Below are 26,572 nucleotides of genomic sequence, written 5' to 3' on the forward strand. Positions count from 1 at the left end.
CATCAGGCTGGCAGTTGAAAGTATCTGTCAATGTGGCATCTCAGCCAGACTCTCCCCTCCCCGAAGTGGCTTGATCCACACTGCATTTTGACTCTATTCTCATTGGGTTTAGACTATCAACCTGAGTGAATGACGTTAAGGTGGAGAATTTGTACCATACACTCTAAGACCAGTGTTATCTCAGTGTAATCTCTGAGGCGGAAACTCCCAAGACCCATTCCACTATTAATAATGAATCTCAGTCAGGCAACAATTACTCTACTTTTTTTCAAAAAAACTTTTCATATGAACTTAATGATGCTGAAAGCAGCTGAAATATTCTCAAGTTACTAGCTCTACTTGTTTCCTAGAGAGACATTTGTGACCAACTTATATTTCTCTGTATAAGTAAAGCCAGGAGACCCTTGATCAAATAGAATTCACAGTTATCTACTTCAAAGCTTGACTTTAAGTTTGTCAATTGAGGCATGAAACCTATGCCATTGTGTGCTTGTCCTAATATACTACTTCTACATACTATTCTTTTAATTTTCACAGTAGGTATATAATTGGGTTTGTATATCAGTTAAAGACTACCATAGTTAGTAGTGTTTTTAAAGTAAAATTTGCTATATGGTATATTTTTGCAAATCTGTATATTGCATATGTATTTGCAATCATTGTATTTTCTGGTTGGATTGTTTCATCAGACAAGACAGTGGTGTGAGTCTTACTGTGGGTGAAAGGTGGGGCAAGCAGAGGCAGAGTGGAGTCTGTGGGAAGACAATAGGCCGGGAGTGTGAGAAAATATGACTAAACGTGAATTAAAGCACGGTAATGAAATCCATTATTTTTGAAGAGAAAAAAATTGAAAAATATTACATTTCCAAAGAGTTGAGACTAGATTTAGAGAAAGACTAAGCTGTTTCACAAGTTTGGCTATTGAGTTCCTGAGCAAGCTTACAGAGAAGTGCTGTGAAACCCACTGTTGTATAAACAGATACTCATCGGATGCCTGTGGGGAAACAGTGCAGTGAACAGAGAACTGGACGTGTGCAGAAGTAAAATACCGTCTCACCATCGTTTCCAGTGTAGTTATCCCTGCCCTGCACTCTCACTGTAGGACAAAGAAAAGAGTGAATTACAGAGTAAGGAACCCTAACCCCGACCCTGACCCTGACCCCTGACCCTGACTGTAACCCTAACTTTAGTGTAACATAAGGAAATGCTCTAATACCTGTAGAGAGCCGCGGAGTGCCACACCCTTAAGATGGCACTGGCTTCTGCCTTCTGCTAGCCCGACAGCAGGTGCTCTCTGTGATAAACAACACCTGTATTTGGTTAAGGCTGGATATCAGGCTTGCTTCTGCATATGTGGACCTATCTGCATGTTCCACGTGGCTTACTGGGGTTGGCCGCCCAAGGGCTTTTAAGCTGTGGGTTGGGGCTCCCTGGCGCTCCCCGGGAAAAGAAGATTGTTCAAGGTTTCCTGAATAAACTGCTTAAAGAAGAGTCTGGGTGTTGCGTCTTCCTTGCTGGTCAAGGTTGGGTGCGACAAATACCGAGCCTGACTGATGTGAGCATCTTCCTGAGAGGAGCTGATGGACTTGGAGTGGGTCACACCCCCCTGAATAGCCTAGTTACTGCCACGGGACACAGTGACGTGGAGCGGGTCTCATCTCTTCCTGTAACACGTGCTCTCTACTGTCCCTTCCCTAATTTCAGAGAAATTTCGAGTTAGTAGCCATTCCAAGGCGATGAAACAGTCAGCACAGCAAGGTAATGTTTGAGTTTGGTTGGAAGCCTAGGTCATACATTCACTCTGGCCCTGTGTATTCTTGAGACGTTTGCACAGTTCACCTTTCTGTGTGTGTCATATACTGGCAGTGCTAATTCTGAGATGTAGGATTATGTGAATTGATGGATATATTGTCTTTATTTCAAATAATAAACATTTTAAAATTTCTGCTGTGTAAATTTCTCAAAGTTTTGGAATTAAGTGTGTACCAGCTAGTTTTATGTCACCCTGACACATGCTAGAGTCATGAGAGAGGAGGGAGACTCCATCGAGGAAATTCCTCTGTGATATCTGACTGTAAGGCAGTTTCTTAATTAGTGATCAATCTCTGGAATGGTGACCCAGGCTTGCATAAGAAAGCAGGCTGAGCAAACCATGTACAGCAAGTCAGTTAGCAGCACCCCTCCATGGCCTCTGCGTCCTCTCCTGCCTCCAGGTTCCTGCCCTGCTTAGGTTCCTGTCCAAATGTCCTTCAGTGATCACTAGTGATACGGAAATGTAAGCCAAATAGACCCTTTCCTCCCCAGCTTACTTTTTGGTCATGGTGTTTCATCTCCACAATAGAAATCTTAACTAAGACAGCCTGGGTATAAGCTTCTTTTGTTTAGATGTGAAAAAAGAGCAAGAGTATACATATTGAAGTAATTGTAAAGAACAATTTCACTTCTATAACTGTCTGGGAGTATATAACTTTTCTATCCTTGGCTGACACTTCAGGTTCTTAGTATCTCCTATCCAATGTGACATCCAGAAACCAACCACATAAATGGACTCAAAGACAAAAATTACATGATCATCTCAATAGATGCAGAAAAAGCCTTTGGCAGAATCCAACATTCCTCCATAATAAAAGTCTTAGAGAATGTAGGACTAGAGGGAATATACCCAAATCCATAAAAATTATTTTTGGGAAACACACATCATCCTAGATGGGGGAAATCTTGAAGGCATCCTTCCGAGGCCAGACACGAGGCAGGGTGTTCACAAGCTCACTCCTTTGTAATATGCTCAGTCCTACCTGGAGCAGCAAGGCAAGAGGAGGAAACAAAAGGGATACAAATAGCAAGAGAAGTAGTCAAACTATCCCAGGCCACATGATTCTACACATTAGAGATCCCCAAAGTTGTACAAGAAAACTACTGTAAATGGTAAGCAAATTCGTTGAGGTGGCAGAGTGTAGAATCACCATGCATAAGTCAGTAGCTTTCCTATACACTAGCAGCAAATATGCAGAGAATACATGGATGCACTCCCATTCACAATAACATTAAAGAAAATAAAAGTCTAGGAATAAACCTACCCAAAGAAGTGAAGGACTCTTACAGTGCGAAAGAGATAAAGACACTGGAAAATGGAATGACATCTCGTGCTTGTGGATTGATAGTAGTAATATTTTGAAAGTTACTCTTACCAAAAATCTTGCAAGAGAATGATAAGCCCCATATATAGAATCCTTCAGACATAGAACCACAGAATAGTCATTACAGAGATAATACTCACAATATTAAATTGACTAAAAATTGTGTGTGTGCATGCATGTGCTTGCATGAATGTGCTCACTTGTATTAGGGTGCTCTCAGAGGCTAGAAAAAGTGTCATCCCTGTAGTCCCTTCCACTTAGTTTTTAGTTCCACTTACTGACTTGTTACCAGTTTCTGATGTGTCCTCCATAGGAGCATCAATCCCACTGAACCATGGAGTCATCTCTGTAGTCCCTTCCATTTAGTTTTTAGTTCCACTTACTGACTTGTTACCAGTTTGTGATGTTGAGAAGTTAGTTGACCTCTCATAGTCTGTTTCCTTCCTGGGAAATTGGTACGATAGAATCCTTTGTATTCGGAAAATGATGTATTTTAGGTATGTAACGTGTTAATGCTTGCTTATTACCACCAGTACTTAACTACTGTCAAATCACATCATGCATTTGCTGAGCACATATAAGGGAATGATTGCTTGTAATAAGCACCAGGGAGCCATCATATGTGTTTTCCCTCCCATGTTATGTTTTGGAGTTTTAACTTTGAAAGTCTATGTTCTTCTGAATTGTGGCTTCTCGTTTCCAGTAGCATGTAATTGTTTGGCTTGGGCTCCTACTTTTACTACCTTTTAAAAAGAGACAATTTGTCCTGATGATAGCTTCTTTCTTTCAAGGTCCTGATTAGTTATTAGGAAGCCATTACCCCTGATATTTGTCACCTAGTCATTACTGAGTTATTTAGTAACTCCACTGCTAATGCCACCTTCCGTAGCAGAGTGTATGATTAAGGATTCACTAGGATTAGTTTCTGCTTTTTGGAAGGTCCTGGGATAATTTGAAGTCTACAGTGATGTTACTTGAGCAGACATTCAGGCACTGACCATTCTGCCTGTCCTGGGGTTTCCATTGTTGACAATCACCGTGAGGAGAAACATTTTAGAGTCTGTCATACAGAGAAGTCATGTGTGGAGCTGATGCAGAGGCCATGGAGGAGTTTACTGACCTGTTTGTCATGCGTTGCTCAACCCACCTTCTTGTGGCACCAGGACCATAGTGGGCTGGGCCATCCCAAGTAAATCCTCAGTCAAGGAGCTGTACCACGGGCGTGTCCACAGGCATATCTGGTGGGGGCACTTTCTCAATCCGGGGTCTCACTTCCAAACAGCACACCTCAAGTTGAAAAAAAAACTATGCAGCTCACTACCCATGGCTACTTGTTTAGAGTATCGTTATCTAGTGTGGGTTAGTAATTGCCACACTGGCAAGCAAATCCCGCTAGTACCCATGGTCACAGCCTGGTGCGTGGGTGGACAGGACTGAGTTGTCCATACCCATGGTCACAGCCTGGTGCGTGGGTGGACAGGACTGAGTTGTCCATACGCTTTGGTCACAGCCTGGTGCGTGGGTGGACAGGACTGAGTTGTCCATACTCTTTGGTCACAGCCTGGTGCGTGGGTGGACAGGACTGAGTTATCCATACGCTTTGGTCACAGCCTGGTGCGTGTGTGGACAGGACTGAGTTATCCATACGCTTTGGTCACAGCCTGGTGCGTGTGTGGACAGGACTGAGTTGTCCATACGCTTTGGTCACAGCCTGGTGCGTGTGTGGACAGGACTGAGTTATCCATACGCTTTGGTCACAGCCTGGTGCATGGGTGGACAGGACTGAGTTATCCTTACGCTTTGGTCACAGCCTGGTGCATGGGTGGACAGGACTGAGTTGTCCATACTCTTTGGTCACAGCCTGGTGCGTGGGTGGACAGGACTGAGTTATCCATATGCTTTGGTCACAGCCTGGTGCGTGGGTAGACAGGACTGAGTTATCCATGTTCTCTGGCCTTACGGAGCAAGGGAGGCATGCAGGAGGGAGTTCGCCAGAGACACCCTGGCTCCTGAGTGCTCCTTCCCGCTCATGTTCACTTTACTTTCATTCTGGCTCTGTTCATCACAAGTGTAGGGACAGAGACACGCGCTCTGCTTAATGACCTCCTTAGGAGTTGGAATAACACCTGTTACTCAGATTTGCAATTTTCTGTCTCAACGAGGGATGTAAGGAAGGAATGTAAAAACTGGACATTTGCTATTACCAGATCCAAGTCATAGTATTTTTATCTTGCATCTTTTAATCAATGAAGACAATTTCTTCATTTTTAAACTGAGAAAATACACCTAGATTTGCATATTTCAAGAAAGGTGGACCAGTCTCAAGTGGAAGACCCAGGAATGGAACCAACAGGTGTGTGTCCCCATCACCGTGTGTTCTGTGTGAAGCTGAGCAGAACGAGGGCAAAGGGAGGCTGTGAGGTGGAACGGAAGCAGCAGGGCCGCTGGCTGGGCGCCCCGCAGATCTCACTGGTGTCCTGCTTTGCCCACAGGAGAACACCTTCCAATAATCTACTCGTATTGGATCCATCTTGATTGTGTTCTGATGAAATATTTTAATTTACCTGACTTGCAGCCTACTTTACAAAGCTAGTGATTTATTGAATATCTTAGAGCCACATCCCTGACAGGCAGTATTTCAAGGTGAAGTTGCTGTGTGAGGATTTTGTTAACCTGACGTTTTGTGGTTTCGCCTCATAAAACTGGTAAAGGACTCCCAGTGTGGAATGTTAATGGGGTGAAGTAATGAGTGCAGGCTAGGGTAGTTACAATCAGACATGTGCAATCCTACAGTTCATGCTCCATGCTTCCTGGGGTAGGCTCTGTAGTCAGTAGCCTCTCTAAAGATAAAAGCCAACACGACCTTTTTAATCCAGCATTTGATCAAGTTCTAACTCGGTGCTTAGATGCCAAACAGGGCTGTATTCATGGGAAAGTGATTCATGTTAAGCTAGTAGACTCTCTTATGATCCTTTTCACCTTTTAAGTGTTAGGTATCAATTGCCAATTTCTTCTAGGCCACTAGTACCTTTGTATTCTCATCGTCCAGTGACTACAGTCCGTTCCACTTGCGTATCTCATATGGTCAACAAGATAAGGAGTTTGATTTCAGGGTCAGTTGTGTTGCTTTTATTTCACGGGATTGGAGAGAATGCGTGTTTCCTCCCTGCATTTAATTTTGCTTGAGGAATTTACAAATGACTGAAGCTTAGAAGCACCTCATTTGTGGGCCTCTGAGCCTCATTTTTAAGTTCCATCTAAGAACCTTTGTGTTTTTCTTTACCCGCCCCCCCTTTTTTTCCTACTCACTACTTTGTATGACTTTGTGTGGGAGACAAATAAAATGAATAGTATCCTTCTACTAGCAAAGATTGAAAGCCGCAGGTTCAGCTACAATGTAATTCAGGAGTACACCAATTTTAAAATACGGTTTTGTATTTTGTGGTTTGAGTTTCACTGATAGGGCAAAAGAGTGATTTTGACCCTTGCTCTGTAAAGAGGAAGTAATTGTTTATAAATGGAGAGAAATTTTACAGCTTTTTGGTCAACGTGATCAGTGGTATAGATTGTAAATGTTTTTAAACCTAATTGTTATATTTTGATATTTTACTTTGATTTAAAGGTTGTTTTTTCTCTGCTGACCACACTGCTAAGGTATCTTTGAGATGAAATTGGAAACACTTATATTGGCCTTCTTGTAAGTTCCTGGACATGTAACCTAGTTTGCATTGTTATTCTCAAGACTAAACACATTTTGATCTGTTGTCGATTGCTTCATAGTCAGGCAAGAGTTGAAAATTTATTTTCCTCGTGATTCTCTTAACTACATCCCATTTTAACTCATCCTTGCTTAACCTCCTTGAGTCTAGATTCTTAGCATTAGTCATAGAACTGTTGAGTGTTACATTGCTACCTTTGCTTTCTTTTCTTTTTGTTTAAGCATTTAGCTACAAGCACCCATCACAGAGTAGTAGTTCTATCTGTGCAGAAGCATGTTTTCAGTTAGGATGTAGGACATGGAGAATTATAATTCAGATCTCTTAATGTTAGTCTTCATGATTACAAAGCCCTGGATAAGGTATTTTCATTGGGTGAAAACAAGCCTATCAGCTGTGGTGGTTTGAAAGAAAGTGACCCTTTAAGGGGTGGCACTATTAGAAGGTGTTGTCTTATTGGAGTAAGTGTCACAGTAAGTGGAAGTGTCACAGTAGGCGGACTTTGAGGTCTCATATATGTGCAAGCCACACCCAGTGAGATAGACCATTTCCTGTTGCCTGTGAGTCAAGATGTAGAACTCTCAGTCCATTTCCAGTACCATGTCTGCCCCTGTGCTGCCCTGCTTCCCCTTATGATGATAATGGACTGAACCTCTCAATTCTAAGTGAGCACCACTAATACACGTTTTCCTTTGTAAGAGTTGCTGTGGTCACGATGTCTCTTCACAGCCATAGAAATCCTAACTAAGGCATCAGCTTTCACTTACTAAACAATTTGTGTTTATCCTTTATAGCTTTGTTTTATATACCTTTTGTTTTATCTTTCTGTTTGCAAGTATTTAAACCATGCATTCACCTCAAGGTACAATTTCAGAAGTAATAGTTATTTTTACAAAAAGAATGTTCTGACTAAATCATTAATTATAGGACATGACTTTGAGGGTTATTAATCAGTCATTCTAAACTTCTGCTGTGATGCTTGATTTATTTGTGATAAATTATCACTTTGCACCAAGTTTGTTGAAATAAAATAAATGTGTCTTACTCATCCCTTTCCCAGCCATTCTCTATTGAGCATTCTTTTATTTTGCTATCTGGAATGGTTATATATTAGACTGGCAGAATTGAGAAGATAGCCACACAAATAATTTTATATATATTAGTAGTTCAAATGAGGGAAGCCTGAATGGAAAATACTGCACAGCCCCTGACATATAAAAGACTGAGTTAGTGGATGTTGTGTGAATAAAACTGTATTTTAGTAATTCCACTTTTTTCTGGTATTATCGTTATTGTTTCAGTTATCATGATTAGCTATAGTTCATAAGTATTGAATGGAAAATTGGATGAATCAACAATTCATATGTTTTAATTTGTTCACTGTTTGGAGTAACATGAAGTAATCCTGGCTCTATTTGCATTATCCCATACTGGATATAAGTCATCTATTTGTCTACTGTGTCCCTGCTTTCTAAGTACCGGCCCCACAGCCATCTCAGTTACAGTATGGACTCTGGTGACATTGCACTACTTGTCATCAAGTAATAATGGCGCCACTGGACACGACTAGGAATGCTGGTAATTCAGTTCTGTCAGAGTGCTCTCTTGAGTGGAAAGTTCTAAGTACAATAAGGAAGAAACTGCTGAGGTACTAAACTCTATGGAAAGAAAGAGTCTTAAGTGATTTTTAGTATGCCTAGCTACATGAAAAACTAACAATAGGCCACCCTTATCTACATAGCGACTTCCAGGACAGCCAGAGCTATACAGTGAGGCTGTGCCTTGAAGAATTGTGTATACAATTCCAGTCTTCATGCCTGACAAATGCTTACCACAGAGCCATCTCCTCAGTCTCTGTGTCTTCTGCTTGCCCTTCTGTATTTTTTATCCTGACATTCTTCATGTGTATTTTTGTTTGTTTGTAAGTCGTGGAAATAGACTGCTTGATGGGGCAGTGATCGATGAAAAGGAAAACAGTGTTCCCTTAGGTTAGCTCAAGATGTTATTTGACCTAGTCATTATCTACCAATAGATACTGGAACTATAAGCATATTCTATTTTAATTAGCTTTTAAATACTCTCTAAGTTTTCACATTGATCCCCTTTTGAAGTACCCAATAGTCATCGAGCAAAAATGTAACCCCTAACCTTGAGAGCAGCTTAGGATCAGTTTAGAAAGTTAGGTGGGATCCAGTCTCTTCAAGTTCCTACTGTTCTGGGTAATAATAGCTTCTTTACTGTTCAGCTTCCATTCTTACACACACTGGCTTATTCTTCATATTGCTTATAATAATTTTATTACTCATACATTTGATTTCCTCAAGCTTTTTTTGTACCCTTTATAAAGTAATAAAGTGGTTTCAATAAAATCTTAACTCCTTTGGCTTATGATGGTGAACAAGACCTATAAAAGGAAAGTTAAATGATGACTATTGGAAAATCTTGACTTTTCCTGTTGTTTTATGATAGACTGGCTCTGTAAAGTGCTTAGAAATGTTTACTTGAGGAATCAACTGTGTTAACTTGCTAGTTTTTTTCCCCAATATGTAGGTGGCTCACTTAGAACTTCCTGTGAAGACTAGACTGCCTCTGTCTTAGTCTCTGGCTCTGGCTCCTGAGTGTTGAAGTTAAACATTTGCAATAGTAGGCCTGGTCTTAAGTAGCGTTTTTAAAAATATTACATTGTAAGGGAGTAATTTACTATAGTAGTTGTGACAGTGTTTGCTAAATGACCACAAAACACCTAACCTATGTAAAATTGTTTATATTCTGAAATCTAGAACTTAATCATTTAATCATTTAAGAGAAAGGGATGACTAATTCAGTATACATAACTTCCATTTCCAATTTAAAATATTCCTGCTGCCACATTGGCAACTCTAGCTGTGCATGTTAGAATAGAGATTTATTTATTGTGCTTGTGGAAAAGTCTGAATTTTATGGGCAATGTCACAGTAGGCTTGATCAGTTCTAAAAAGTATGGCATATCTTGTGTTCTCATGTTTTAAACTGCACAAAGACTCACTTTGTCACTTAAATAATAGCCTGCACAATTGGATTCTTTGCAGTCAGTTCTATATGGAGATTGCTGTAAGTTCCTTCACCGTTTCCTTGAATAGAAGCAAAGCAAAAGGTTGAGATTAATATTTTCCATATTTTATGATTTGAAAATTTTAAATATCATATTTCTAATAACTTTTAGATTTTTGTCTGTTTATCTTAAAACTATACTGGGATTGCACTACCCTTACTTGACAGGATGGTCTTGCTCACTTTCCGTGATGACAAAGTCAAACACCCTGAACCTCCAAGGGCAGCACCCATTTACCCTCCCACGGACAGCACATGAAGATCACATTCTCCACATCTTCCCAACATCTTCATTGCTTTTAATCTATTGGCTACATTTGCAGACAGAGTCTAATGAGACTCGCTTTCGTTCTACTGTGGTGTCGTTTCTTTGACTTGTAAGAGAACTGTATGGACCCCAATTTATACACCTTTATTACTGGTTGTCATTATGCTAACCTTCAGAAGAGATTCCATCTGCATTAGGTCTAAACTTTCTTTCCCAAAACGCCGAGGTCCCTTTCACGACGAAGATGGCTGCTCTCTCAAGTCACGTCTGGATCACGTCCAGCCTGAGATCAGACCCATCAATTTCATCCCATGTTCTCTGGTCCTTACTACTCAGTGAGTGCTGACCGCTGTTATCAGCCTGTGCAGTGCTCATGCTGTACTCCTTAGACCCCGCCCTCCACAGCTGTAATGCTCTACTCCATAGACCCCGCCCTCCACAGTTGTAATGCTGTACTCCGTAGACCCGCCCTCCACAGCTGTAATGTTCTACTCCATAGACCCCGCCCTCCACAGCTGTAATATTCTACTCCATAGACCATGCCCTCCACAGCTGTAATGCTGTACTCCATAGACCCTGCCCTTCACAGCTGTAATGTTCTACTCCATAGACCCCGCCCTCCACAGCTGTAATGTTCTACTCCATAGACTCCGCCCTCCACAGCTGTAATATTCTACTCCATAGACCCCACCCTCTACAGCTGTAATGGTGTACTCCATAGACCCCGCCCTCCACAGCTGTAATGCTCTGCTCCATAGACCCCGCCCTCCACAGCTGTAATGCTGTACTCCATAGACCCGCCCTCCACAGCTCTAATGCTTTACTCCATAGATCCCGCCCTCCACAGCTGTAATGTTCTACTCCATAGACCCTGCCCTCCACAGCTCTAATGTTCTACTCCATAGACCACTACCCTTTGCCTTCAGAGGAAAGGACAAGTATGAGAAACCTGGAGAATGCTTAGTGTTCAATAATCAGTTGGAAAATGACTCTAAATTCAGGCGTGTAGAAATCTTTATCATAGTTTGCATTTGCTATTGTCAGGAAAACACAGATTTCCAGCTTTCGTGTCCTAGCAGCTGTCTGCCTGTATGTTCCAATCTCTGTACTTACTTGTGACACAGTGTCATGTTCCAGTCGTTAGTGTCTAGTCTGTGTTGGTGCTATAGTGGTGAGCATAGCTGCTTTCCAAGTCCATAGTATCTAGACAAGTGTTGTGCCCTGAGTGGGTGCTGCCCAGGTCTGTGCATTGGATTTCAAGGTGAGCTGAAAACTCTTGAGGAAGTACATAGGTGCAGCTGGCAAACTTCTTCTGAAACAAAGTGGAAGCAGCACACAGCAGCCGTGTGCCCACGGCAGCACTGAGCTGTTAGGGGAGTGAATCCCTTCATCGAGCTCTCACTGTCTCCCCATAGAGACGCAACATTTCCCAGCAACCAGAGTCCATACCTTTGGTGAAGACTTCTCACTGATTTATAGCAGCATAAAGTTACAGAAAGGAAGATAAGCACCCCGAAGAGCATTTTGTTATTCTGTCATAATATCTTTAGTTTTATGTGAGTTTTCCATTCCAAAATGTTTTCATTTGTAGTTCATAGATGTCTCATTTGGAATTAAATGTGATTGTAGTAATACTCAAATTTTAGATACATGATTAAGAACATGATGAGTAAATAGAGTTGACCTAAGTCATTTGAGCTCATTTGTACTTTCTGCTTTTAGAACACAACATAAGTGCAAAGAGGAAGGAGTTTAGAAGTCAAACAACACAGCTCACTTGAGACTTGGGCAGTTAGGAAGTATGGACTCAGTGAGAAGTGAGTCACAATTGTTCCCCGAAAAGCTGAAAATGGTCACCTTCTAGGTAAAACCACTACCTGCTCGTTAGTCCAATCTTTTTTCTTTTTAAAACTCAAATGATGTGCTCTTCAAGCAATATAGAAGTACCCATAATACAAAAGTAATGACACCCAAGATAAAGTTGCTCATTTTACCAGATTATCAAGATTTATTTTCATTTATTCAAAAAAATTTTTTGTATGTTCATGTTCTTGGAACTTGAATAAATTTAAATACTTGTTCTTAAACTGCTCATATTTAAAAAGTATGTCAACTGTATTTTTTAAATGCAGGAGTTGCCAGCTACAACTTAGGTTATCTTTACTACTTTTCTATCTAAAACAGTTCATATTATTTAGAAATCTATTCTTAGAGTTGTAGACATGTATTTTGTTGTTCCTTATATATTTAAACTCTTTTAAGTGATAAATTAAGAGTGTTTAATACAGGCAAGTCCAGCCAGTGGTGGTGGCACACTCCTTTAATCCCAGCACTCGGGAGGCAGAGGCAGGCGGATCTCTGTGAGTTTGAGGCCAACCTGGTCTACAGAGCGAGTGCCAGGACAGCCTCCAAAATAATACAGAGAAACCCTGTCTCAAAAAACCAAAAACCAAACCAAAAGAAAAAAAAAAAAGCAGGCAAGCCCAAATATTCTTTTGAAATACAACCAACTACTCCAATTGCCTATGAAGTTATTGTTTATTTTCTTTTAGATCACTCTTCGTAATTAACCTTATTTATTAACCATGAGTAATGTTTTCATGTAACAATAAGGAATTATCATTTTAATATTTTATAGTATTCTCTGTAGTTTGACTTAACCAACTTTCTGCCTGTTTTGCTTTTTGAGTGTCTTTCTTTGGGATCTGTCCTAGCATTTTTTTAAATATATAAGCTTACTAAAAGTAAGTTCAGATGAAATTGCTCATTGATAGTTAAAGAATGAGTAAACAGCAAGTACAAATCAAGAATTTTAATTTTCCCTTAAGTAGCTCTTACTGTTTGTTTGGGTTTTGTCAACATCACACAACCCTAGATATATGTGGGAAGAGGGAACCACAGTTGTGAAAATGCCTCCATCAGATTGTCATCTGGTAAGCCTGTAGTCCTCTCTTGGTTGATGATGACTGATGTGGGAGCACCCCCTCACTGTGGGAGGACCCCCTCACTGTGGGAGGACCCTCTTCCTGTGGGAGGACCCCCTCACTGTGGGAGCACCCCCTCACTGTGGGAGGACCCCCTCACTGTGGGAGGACCCCCTCACTGTGGGAGGACCCTCTTCCTGTGGGAGGACCCCCTCACTCTAGGCAATGCTCCCTCTGAGCCAATATTCCTGGGCTGTATAAGACATGAGGCTGAGAAGCCCAGCAGTATTCCTACCTGGCCACTGCTCAAGTTCTGCCTCCAGACGCCTGCCTTGAGTCCCTCCCTTGACTTCCCTTCATGAGGGACTGCTGCCTGGTTGCTTTTGGTCGGTGTCTTTGCCCAGCTAAACAGTTTCCTCCAGAGGAAGTCATGTGTGTTGTACCAGTAGCATCAGACACCATAGTATCCTAAGTGGGGCTGTCTCACCGCCTCGCCCCTTGGATGGCGGTCTCCGTGTGTCTGTGTCGCGTTGGCTGTTGCTTGGGAAAGTTACTCAGTCTCTCTGACCCATAGTTCCTTGATTTGTTAAAGAAAACGGTGTTACCTTTTAGGTAGCAGTGTGACCCAGGTGAGAAAGCAATTCTCACCACGCTGCTTGGCACAAACTGACACTCAGGAAATGGCAGTAGTGTTCTTCATTGGTATCTGCAGCAAGATTTTGTGCCATAATGGAGTTCATGTAGATTTTCTACTAGTGACATCTTTTCATTTGATAAAATTCTAAAGTTCTAAGTGATCCCAGGTTTACATAGTTAAACAATCCAAACATTTACTACTAATAAACCATGAGTAAATTTACATTAAAACAGATGTATATGAATTTATCATTTACTAAAATTGAAAGCAAGTTTCATACTGATTGGACTAATACTGATGTTTCCGAGAAGAATTCAGTATCCGAATTTTGTCAATGTAGGATACAGAACATCTTCAATGTCAGAGTTGATTGATATTTGATTTTTAAATTATTATTGCTGAGAACACTGCTTCACATAAATGGTAGGAGTATATTTAGATCCATTTCAGAAATTGTTAGAATTTTCTCCTTAATTCCTGACTAAAATTGACTGCAAGACGAACCCCCACCTTTTTTTTTTTTAAGTAAAATTCAGCCACTCAACCAGCCCCTTTTACAGTCAAGTATTACAACATAATATAACCCAAAGACACTCAACATGCTGGAGGATAATAGGAAATTACTCAGTATTACTGTTCTCTGCACCTAAAAGACGTTTCTGATTATTTTGTGTGTGCACTGATAGTCCCAAGGCCCGAGTTAAGGTTCTCACAACAGTCTCATTGGTCTTAGGTGGCAAATGTGGTGTAGAGTCCCATGCCCCGGCTTCAGAGCCAGGCAGGGCTGCAGTGACAGTGTGCCCCTGGATCCACCGTGGTCTTGATTTTGAGTTGGGTTCGGTCTTTGAGCATTAAGAAATCTGTGTCCCGTGCAGCATTTCTTGTGTTCAGTTTCGTGATCCCATGCCATGTTATTATACTTCTCTAAGATCTAGGTTTTTTTTTTCTTGTAAAATGAGTTTTTTTTTCTTAAAATCTTTATAGAAAGTCTATTTTCTCACGAATTGCTAGTGTTTTCTCAAGCCAAACAATTGAATTTGTTCTCTTCCCCCCTCTTTCCCTTGAAAGATTGCCAATGTAAACCTAATATTAATGCCTGGTAATTATAAATTCAGGTTTGTTTGGTTTTGGTAACAAGTAATCAGGACATCCCAAAAGTATTGCTCTTAGTTTTCTACTGGACCAGAAAATAAGACAGTTGCCATCCCCTCTTACAACTTGATGGTCTCACTTAGGCCACCTCCGAATGGCTGTGGTAGTCTACCCAGCCAGCTACTGGGGGACATTAGCACCACCTGGTGGTGCCGCCTTGACTCTGCCAGTAACAGATAAAGTAAGGGGTACCCACGTGGGGTGAGAGACATTGATGATTCCCCATGGGAGGCCTTGTCCCCTCTTAGGAATGGGTTGGGGTGGAGTTGGGAAAAGGTGGGGGGGGTGGGATGGCAGGAGGGATAGCGAACTGGAATTGGTGTGGAAAATAAGATTGCTTGGGAAAAAAAAGAAAAATATGTAGATTAAGCTAAATGTAAAAAGTAGACTGCTACTTAAATAATAAAAAATCCTATGAAGGTTATGTAAGGTAGACAACAAAAAAAGTAAAAACCCCAGTGTAAAAAGTACTCTTGAAAGCATATAGTTTTGATCACTTCATCTTCATGTTATTTAATCATTCATATTTATATCTTTAAACTTAAAACATTTTATTGCAATGATTTATTTAAGCACTTGAGATTTCTTTAGCCTTTAAAGTGTAGGAATATTTTAAAGTATATGACTACTTGAATAGCTTTTCGTGTTGCTCTGTTCTAGTTATATAATATTATTAGAGTCCTTTAGTCTTAGTGTTATTTTACAAGTTATATTTTGGTGTGATATAGTGTCTTAGTCACTGTTGTGTTTCTGTGAAGAGATACCATGACCAAGGCATCTAACTGTTACAAGAAGCATTTAGTTGGGTGCTTGCTTACACTTTGAGACGTTTAGTCCAGAATCATCTTGGTGGGGAGGGAACGCAGTGGCAGTCAGGCAGGCGTGGTGCCCGAGAAGTACCTGAGAGCTGAGTTCTCATCCACTGGGAGCAGGGGTGAGGTGGGGGAGAGGGAAGAGGGAGAGGCTGGGCTTGATGTGGGGTTTTGAACTAGCAAAGCCTACCCTTAGTGACACAGCTTCTCCCACAATGCCACACCTCCTGAGGCTTCCCTGACAGCTGGGGACCAAGGATCAAATTCATGAGCCCATGAAGGGCAATCTTCCACATAGTACTTGAATCTGTAAACTTGTTCCCCTTTTTGAGACAGAATTTCTCTGTGTAGTCCTGGCTGTCCTGGAATTCACTCTGTAGACCAGGCTGGCCTCAGACTCACAGAGATCTAGGTGCCTCAGCCTTCAAAGTGCCATAATTAAAGGTGCCTGCCACCATGCTTGGTGTGATTGAACTTTTGTCTTGACTACTGTTGTAATATAATACATGAGTTTATTTTTGTGAAATATAATTCTTTGCCAAGAATTAAAATATACTGACCATTTCACTGAAAATATTATATAACCATAAAATAATATTAAATGCAGCATTTAAAATAAATGCCAGGATGTTGATTTCATTCCAAGGTTTCCTAGTACATTCTTAAATTTTTAAACCAATTGTTCCTTGATATTATTCTCCCTTGGAGTAGGTTGTGTGGCTCACACAGGCCCTGTGTTCTTGCAAACCTGTCTCAGCCTCTTGAGTATGGATTTTACAATTGTGAGCTACCATGCCCAGCTTACTTTCAGGTCTTTAAAATTTTTGACTTGAAAACAAAATATGTGGATTGTTAGGGCTGTGTGATTTCTTAAAAAAGCGAATGTAAAGTTGAGGATTCACAAATATGGTAGCTATTTTAGTAGAAGGCATTCTGCATTTTATATAAAGATGCAGTGTATGTGTGGTTACCAGCATTTTAGACTTTGACTGTGTTGGTTGGCCTTGGCTGTAAGGAGGAGCAGTTGAAATGTGGAGTGGGCAGAATCACCCATCCAGTTCAGTAGATAGGCAGAGCACATCTCAGGAATGCTCTATGTAGTCCCCATCCTACCTGAAGAATAAGGCTGGGTATGTGGCTCAGAGTAGCATGCTTGTATGTAACATGAGGGCCAGAATCCATGTAATGCCCAGTGGATGTGGAGGCTTGCCTGTAACTCCAGCCTAGAAGTTCCTCCAAATCATCAAATTGGCCAGGGAGACTAGCTGTAGGTGAGCTCCGTGATTGGTTGAAAGGGGCCACCTTAAAAAATAAGGTAGAATACACTGAGGAGAATGTTGCCTACATCAATCTTTGATCTCTAGATGCTTATACATGTTACATACCGTATACATACCTGTGTCCATGTATCTCAACAGGCATACATACTCATGCGCATTATACACATACACATAAAAATAAGACAAGTTTGGTATGTGGGTGTATGCCTGTAATCCCAACAGATTTCGCTTCACAGAATACAGTTCACACACTCCTTTCTAAGCTAATATGAAGGTAGGGTCATGGATGCTACAGCAGAACACCAGAGACTGTGTTTCCCATGAAAGAACCGTATCATTGTATCATTGTACTTCAGTTGTACATGTAAAGCACTCTGGTGTGTGTACGTATGTATGTATGTATGTGTACGTGTGTATACACACAAGTCTCCCTTAGGTACTGCTCCTCAACAGCTACCCACTGTGATCTTTGAAACATAATGTCTTGCTGAGACCTGTATGCCTGTACAGGTCAGCTGCTCAGAGGGTTCCCAGGGTCCTCCAGTTCCTGCCTGCTTAGCATGGGATTACAGGCGCTATGCCACCATGCCCAGTCTTCATAAGTGCTTCAGATCAAGCTCAGGCCCCATGCTGCAGGAGAGTACCTGGCTGAATGAACCGTCTCTCCATCCCAGTCATTCTGATTTAGGAAGGATAACTTTAAGAGCATGTGTCCTCATGGCTCCCGAGGTTATTATACTGATTAGCACAGCCTTCTCCATGCCAGACTGTCTAACTAATGAGTAGAATTATTTTTTTCGGGCACCGGCAGTTGCTGCAGACGAGTAAATGGAGAAAGGGTGCTGTTGGGTGTGATTGCTGGAGAAAAGGGCTCTTCATTGCTTCATGCACTGCTGTCCCCATCACTTGGACACACAGTGTTGCGGTCCCCAGGTGTGCTTATGGGACACTCTCACCTTTCCCCCCCTAGACACTGAGTCTCCCCCTGTCTTTCTTTGGAAAGAGCTTCATAGTCTGCTTACCTAGTTGCATAATTGAAGTTGCAGGTGAGGAAGGAGCTCTTTTTAAGTCTTTATGTAATCTCATCACATTATAGGTCTGCTATAGGAAATAGGAGCAGATGAAATTATTAAAAACACAAAGAATTTTGTTACTAGAGTATTAACAAAGGCAATAATTGAAAAACTAACAACCATGTGCACACACTGTTAATTTCAGCACTTAGGAGGCAGAGGCAGGCAGAGCTCTGAATTTGAGGCCAGCCTGATCTAAGTAGTGACTTGTAGGCTAACCAGGGCTACATAGCTATAGAAAAGAAATAGCGTGGATGAATTTTCTCTGGTAGTTGTAACCAGCAAGGCCGACAGTATAGCATTTAGTTCTATTATAGCATTATAATCCCAGGTACATGTCCTTGAGGACACATATTTTAAAAGGATGCTCAGCAGATTAAGATGATAAGAACCCATGTGAACAAGTAGACCTCATTCTCATCCTCTGTACCATGGCCACCCTGAGTCCGTGTCCTCACGTCTTCTCCATCTGTACTCCATCTCTCTACCTAGATGAGTGATTAACAGAGCAGTGACTAAGATACTGCTCGTGTCAAAGGAATGAGCTTCTGTTGTTGGGAGAAATTTGTCAGCTTTGGTGTAGTTTGGGGGAGGCTTTAACTAGTTTAGTACAACACAGTTTTGTGATTTGGTTACTCATAGTGACTGACCACATTGCGTTATATACCAGTCCCGATTAAGCTAATTTGATATAAACAAATAAGAATTGTAATATAACAGATGGATTAAATTTAGCCTTTAGCTCAAAATAAATACACATTGTCATGCGTTCTATTATAATTCAAAAATACAAAAGTACTATCAGTCCTTTGGGTTATTATGGGAAACATATGCTCATGGTCTGATGCATACATAACATTTGAGGTTGGAAAATACTATGGAGAGATAAAACTAGTAAATGGCAGGGGCAAGAGGATAAGGAGAGTGTGGGTGAGACAGTGTGACTTAGAGCCTAAGGGATGGAGTGAAAAGGAGATGTGCTTAAAATGAGCAGTTCGCAGACAGCAGTATCCGATACTAACAAAGAAACAATTCTGTTGAGTAAAATCTACAAGTATGATTTTTGTAGTCAAAAGACCTGATGTTGAATCCTGTTCTCCAGGATCATTAACTTTCCTGGTCTTAGATATGTTATTTCATTTTTCTAAGTTCAACTTTAACATCTATAAAGGAATTATGTGGTCAAGGCTGTGAAGTATTTAAAGTAGTAGCTAATAATTTACATGCGATCATAAAGACTGTGGTTCAGTACCATCCTTTCTTTTTGCATTTAAATGTAATGATAAGAATAGCCCTCTAAGGAGAAAGTATTGTGCATAAGACCATGCGTCTTTGAGGTCAGTTTAGGTGGTCTTAACTTACTCTAAAAGTAGATGCTGGCTGCTTCTTGTTAGGCATCCTGTATCTTGCAAGTTCATTGACTTGAGTAATCAATCAGCTTGGGTGTGGAAGCCCGATTGGGATAGCAAGGGAATAAAGGACAGACAAAAGACACAGCAAAGCTGGGGTCATGTGGACTGTGCACGCTCTGATTGAGCGCCACCAGCTACCTCAACTCTCAGGACCCCACCTACTTTATTAGGTGAAGCACAGAGGGGAGGTGTTAGTAAGTCTTAGAGGAGTTCCCAGTAGACTGTGGTTGTCCTGGAGGAGGAAGCTGGAATTGTACACACTGGTCAGTACACAGCTGTGCTTGGACAGAGGAAGGCTTTGCCTTTCCAAACTGACCCACAGGAAGGACTTTGGCAGTTCCCCGTAGGTTCCCCTCCTTGGTCCTTCACGTGTTCAGCTCACTTCAAACAATGTGCATTCACTCAGAACGTCACTGCTCAGGACCTTGCTCTTCCTTACAATTGGTCATCTCCTTCCCCACACATTCCCAACTCAAAATGTAGTCATCACTGAATGGAATAGCTGGGGATTTTGCTAAAAATGTCCAAGACCACACATCAGAACTTTGAAATCACAATCCAGTTTTTAGGAAGGTTTTCTGGGCGATTTCCCTGTAGTGAAGAACTTTGTTGAATCATTTATTCTTCTTCAGATTCTCCCCTATCCTTTCACTTAGCCTTTTCAACCCCAGTTAACTGATGATGACTTTGCCTCTAAAACGGAAGCACCCACCACGTGCCCTTGTCCCACCCACAACTCTTGAGTACTTGAGAACGCCTGCTGGTGTCCTTCATGCCTGCTGCTCTGGGTGGAAAGCTGTGCTCCCCCGTCAAAGCTGGCCCGCCCTACCCAGCTCATCCTCCTCCTAAAGGGTGCCACAACAGTAGCCGCTCTCTTCCTCTAGGTCAGGCCCGTCCAGGCTTCCATCTCTGCTGGGTCAGCCTCAGCAGCTCTAGATGCGCTGCCTCCTCCACCATCTTAAGAACCCACCCAGCAGCAGCCTCCTCAAAAGAATCGTCCATCCTCTCTATGTCCATGCCTCCTTTCCTCTGCTCTCCTCTAACCAATCTGTCCCACATCAAGCTGCTCCTGTCCACGCTGTGAGGAACCCAATCTCCTCAGTTCGCCATTCTCAATCCTGTGTCCTCTGGTGGCAGTATTTGACGACAACGTTGGCATTTTGTTTTTGTTTTCCACGTTTGGAGCTCTTCCTCCACGCGTGTCCTCCTTTGCTCTCCTACTTCTCAGGTGCCCCCCACAAACATCATCCTGCGTCAAGTCTACAAGCCTCAGTATTGAATAATGAATTCCCAGATGGGATTCCCTTTAGATAAAAGTCAGCATCCTCTTTACACTGTATACCTCACAATGCTGATATTCCATAGAGAGTGCTGTAGTGTACAAACAGCCGTCGGTCAGCTACATTAACGGTGAAGATGGAATTTTATCTTAGGCCTCATAGCTAAGTCACGTGGGAAATGAGTTTCAGGTTACTTTTTGACAAATCTGAAACTCGGATTTTTGTTTGTTTGATTTTAAAGAATGAAATGAAGCGATGGTTTTAAAGAATGCTTTGTGTTCCAAGGATAACAATTTTAGAGTTCTTGTACGTAAGAGCAGCCATATTTTGAAAGATTAAAAGAAGTGACTTGCAGCTGGAATGGAGAGTAGTGTCTTGTTAGCACTCTTAGGAGACTGCTCTGTGATGTGCACCACTAACTCTTATGTGAGGGTTCAGGCTGTGATGCTGAATACCAGAAAATACTTAAAGTAAGGATTTACTATTAGTAAAGATTCTCATTTGAAAGGCTCTGCAGCTAAACAAAAATGCATAGTGTCACCTCATTTGTCTTGTTACAATGATTTTGAAAGAGTAATTTTGAATCATCTATTGGTACAGTGAAATTTAAAGACTCACGGATACTATAATGTGGACAACTCAACATTTGTTTTAATTAGTTTAGAAGATTATTACAATAAAATATTTGTGAGCTAGACAGATGGCTAAGTTGATATTAAAAAGATTGCTACTTTAGCGTGGGGTTGTGAGTTTGGATCTTTAGCACCCAAAGGAGAAGACGCCTGTGGTGCTCCTTACTCGCGAACACAGTCGTAGGTGGAGACCAAACGGTCCCTGGGACTCGATGTCTAGTTAGTCTAGCAGAATTGGAGTCCAGAGAAATGTTGTCTCAAAAATAAGGCGGGATATGATTGAGGAAGATACCCAGTGCAACCTTTGACCTCTACAAACCCGGGCGCATCGTACCCATATATGTGTACATGAACATATACAGAGACCAAGAATCATATAAAATTTTGTTAGACTTTCTACTTGAATCTTTAAACCAAAACACATGCATAGGGTGTTTTATTCTGTGCATTTGTAATTTTGCCTAGATAGGGGAAATTGTGTTTGCACATCATGTTTAAAATGCTGTGACTAAATCTGTGTGAGATGCAAGGGGATTGACTATTAACTTTGTAGTTTCTAAAACACTGTTAGATAGATTACATCTTGAGCTGGTTGGCAAAAGTAACAGCAGGGGAGCACACATACATTCTGTCTCTCTGACACACACACACATACAACACACACACACACACACACACATACAACAACACACACACATACAACAACACACACACATACAACAACACACACATACATTCTGTCTCTCTGACACACACACATATACAACACAACACACACACATACAACAACACACACACATACACACACACATACAACAACACACACACACATATACAACACAACACACACACACATACAACAACACAACATACATACAACAACACACACACATATACAACACACACACATACAACAACACACACATACACACACACATACATATACAACACACACACATACATTCTGTCTCTCTGACACACACACACACATACAACACAACACACACACATACAACACACACATACACACACACATACAACAACACACACACATATACAACACACACATACAACAACACACACACATACAACAACACACACACATACACACACACATACAACAACACACACACATATACAACACACACATACATTCTGTCTCTCAGACACACACACACATATACAACACAACACACACACATACAACAACACACACATATACAACACACACACATATACAACACACACATACAACAACACACACACATACACACACACATACAACAACACACACATATACAACACACACATACATTCTGTCTCTCAGACACACACACACACATACAACAACACACACACACACATACAACAACACACACACATATACAACACACACATACATTCTGTCTCTCTGACACACACACACATATACAACACAACACACACACAACAACACACACACATACAACAACACACACATACATTCTGTCTCTCTGACACACACATATACAACACAACACACACACATACAACAACACACACATATACAACACACACACATACAACAACACACACATACATTCTGTCTCTCTGACACACACACACATACAACACAACACACACACACATACAACAACACACACACATACAACAACACACACATACATTCTGTCTCTCTGACACACACACATATACAACACACACACATATACAACACAACACACATACACACACACATATACAACACACACACACACAACAACACACACACATACAACAATACACACACACATACACACACATACACACGGGCGACTAGTAATACATTTCAATTCCTATTTTCTGACTTTGAATTCAAGACTAAGGGATATATGTCATTAATGTTGTACAGTGTGTGTGTGTGTGTGTAGTCCCAAGCTTTGACAATGTGAACTGTGAGGAAAAAAAGACCTCATGATGTTTATGATTTTATGTGGACCACATTCATAGCTATCATTTATGCTTGTTTCCCAAAGCACCCGAGGACCCGTCGGCACCTCTGTCATCTCTATTAAGGGGCAACATTCTTACCTTCATTAGAAAGCTGAGTTCTCAGTGACCAAGACGAACCAGATAATGTTTCGTAGTCAATCAGAGAACCGTGTTAGGAAGGCTCTGTGGTGGAGGATGTGTGGAGCTGGGCGTCTGGAGAAAGACAAATGCATTTCTGCGTGCACTAGTGCTTAGTCAGCGTTCGTATCTGGTTACTGGACAGCCACATGGATGAGTTCTCTGTAGCTGTAAAGTTACCTCATGGTCCTGCTGCTTCCCCAATCCTCACCCCCACTCTTCCTGCCTCCCTGTACCTCTCTCACAGACCAGCACCATTTTTTCCTTTTAGTTTTATATTAATTTTATTATATATGCAGTTTTCTGCCTGTACACCAGAAGAGGGCACCAGGTCTCATTACAGGTGGTTGTGAGCCTCCATGTGGTTGCTGGGAATTGAACTCAGAACCTCTGGGAGAGCTGCCGGTGCTCTTACCCTCTGAGCCGTCTCTCCAGCCTCGATGAGTACCAATTTATATTTGTGTTGTTTCTGCAGTAAAAGACAAAAGTGTTCTGAATGGTATTTAGAAATGACTTTTTTTGTATATTTATTATTAAAAGCAGTATTTGTTTTCTGCTGCTGGGATTTTGGTTCCTCAGAGTTGGGTTTCTGTGTAGTACAGTTTTCTTTTGGCCTAAGCCATTTCTCCCATAATTTACTGTAGGGTTATTGTTTAGTAGACAAATTGTTCCCGTCATGTTTTGGTTTTGCCTTGTTTGTCTGGTAAGTACCTGGGAGCAGATTGTTGGTAACTGTATTACCCTTTACAAAAAGAGCGGTGTTATACCTTTTCCCGAAGAGCTTGCATCATGTTTCTTTGCTACAGCGAGGGCAGTCTTGACGTCCTATGCGCCCTGACACTGCCTATTGCTTTTCTCCTCTCTTGCATCTTGTTAGTTTTGTGTGTAGAACTGTCGTAATTCTAAAATCTTCTGTTTTAGGGGCTGTATTTCTTTGTAGTGTACAAGGACTAGCAGTTAGCATTGATCCAGTGTTGTACACGTGGCTCACCTATCAACCACAAAGACGAACAAGTAGACACGTGCAACAGGTGAGTGGTTCTGTTTTCATTTTAACAAACCCAGCACTTCTTCCGCTGTGTTGAGTTAGATGATGTTGATGTTGGTCATGACTCAGATTAGGTGATGCAGTTGCGACATGGAGTTAGATGCTGCAGCTGGTAGTGACTGGGTTCGATGCCACTGTTCTTATTTATGTGTTAGAATTTATTTAGGCCCCATTTTATGCCTTTCAAAGTTCTCTAATTTTATTTGTAAGAAATTGTGTTCAACATAGTTTGACTGTTGAAAGTAACTTTCTACATAGTTGCCTTTAAAGCAGAAAGATTAGCAAGACCAGTATGGGCTGTCCTAATTTACTGTTATATATCTTTGGATTTGTTTAATATACTTGCTTTGAATTTTAACCCTGACAATGTGATAGTTCATACAAAACCTGACATGGTTCTGATACATATTCATTTAAAAGGTTGTAGATTACAAAGGAAGAATGGGCCATTGTAGTTTCTATAACCATGAAATGAGATACTGTTAGGATATGTCAGTGTAACTGACAAACTGTTACTGTTCTCGTTTTAAATCAAGTGATGTCTCGGAGAGTTTTGTCTGCACTAGCAAATAGCAAAGTATTCTCCTTTTGAGGTCAGATGTATGCCATACTGTATTGAATTAATCCCTGAACACTTGTAATTTCACAGTGTTCTATTTGAGATAATTTCGCTATCATTTTCCTGTAATAAGCTAATACTATTTAGTAGGAGACAAATAAGTTATATAATCACATAAAATTATTCTGTGCAATCCAGGGAACATTTTGTTGTTGTTGCTGTTTTGGTGTTGGGTTGAACCTGTGGCCTCATCACACCGTGCACATGTTCTACGACACTCCCAGCCGCATTTCCAGCTCCTGAGCATCGTTCCTTAGAGCCTTCCCTTCCCTTTCTCTTGACTTAATTTCTATATCACGTTCTCCTGTCTTACTCTTTATTTTAACAAGTACCTGCCTGCTAGACAGCAGGGTTCTAAAAACGTTATTGCTAAATGCATCCCTCCCTCTAGGGTCTTTAGTACATTTGGGAATATCAGAGAGTACTGAAAGGGCCATTTTGGTCATGGCTGTGCCTGTATCCAATATGACTTGAAGTCAAGAGGCAATTCTCACATGCAGATGGCCCATGAGAAGAAGAGCTGATTTACAGAGCACACCCGCAGCAACGCCCGCAGAAGCTTCTTCCTTCTTGAATACTTGTGCAAAGACGGAGAAGTGATACTCATGGCATAGGGGACCCTGGCCTGGGGCAAACTGTAGGCACCAGCAAAAATTAGAACCCAGTTCTTAGAAGCTTTTGTCTGCAGTCCTCAGTGCTGTGTGTAACAGTTACGGACAGATCTGGATCCGAGAACATTGGCTGTGCTGTGGTGCTGGCTGGGTTTCTAAAGGATTGTCCCGTGCCAAACGTACTGAAGGATGGTTTCCTTCTTTGTTGTGGGGTGTGCCTGCTGTTGTGACTTCTGTCAAAGATACTGCATTTCATCCTTTCCTCTAGAATTTAGTATCACGTCTTTGTTTTCTTAGTTTTCGAATCATTCTCATTTTAATCCTTAATGTGGTTATTTTTCTCAGAGTGCTTCATTTCCTCCCAGATATGCAATTGATGGGCAGCGATTGGTGGGTCCATTGGGCCGCTGGCCTAGAGCTCAGTTCTCCTGCCCTGGTGTCCCTACGGCTGAATCACTGACATGTGCCACCATGCCTGTTTAACTATTGAAACTGTTAATTGTAGTTAACATAATCTTAACTATATTGTTATAATCAGGTATAAATATATTTGTTTTCACTTATCATTCTCTGGCCAGATTTCCATTTACCTTCGTTTTCCTGTTTCCATGATTTGTGAAACTCTGCCGTTACTGTGAGAACCACACTGCGGCCAGCCACATATACCGTTTTATACCAAACGCCACGCTTGCCACAGCTGTCACTCCTTGTTTCTCCAGCTGCCCATTCCTCCTCAGTTGTGGCCAATGCCCAGTATTTGCTGATTCCTTTC

The 26,572-nt window shown here is 41.3% G+C and overlaps 1 protein-coding gene across 6 annotated transcripts in view; it reads left to right on the forward strand.

Moving 5' to 3' along the window:
• The window catches only part of Vps13b (vacuolar protein sorting 13 homolog B), a 431,910-nt gene that overhangs the window by 122,972 nt on the left and 282,366 nt on the right, over nucleotides 1-26,572 (forward strand). For all 6 annotated transcript variants that reach the window (XM_040730366.1, XM_040730368.1, XM_040730367.1 and 3 more), the window contains exon 19: nucleotides 24,444-24,553. In XM_040730366.1, the coding sequence (XP_040586300.1) occupies nucleotides 24,444-24,553 (110 nt within the window). The remainder of the gene's footprint in view (nucleotides 1-24,443; nucleotides 24,554-26,572) is intronic.

This window comes from Mesocricetus auratus, unplaced genomic scaffold, assembly GCF_017639785.1.
Source record: "Mesocricetus auratus isolate SY011 unplaced genomic scaffold, BCM_Maur_2.0 Super-Scaffold_100023, whole genome shotgun sequence".
NCBI lineage: Eukaryota > Metazoa > Chordata > Mammalia > Rodentia > Cricetidae > Mesocricetus > Mesocricetus auratus.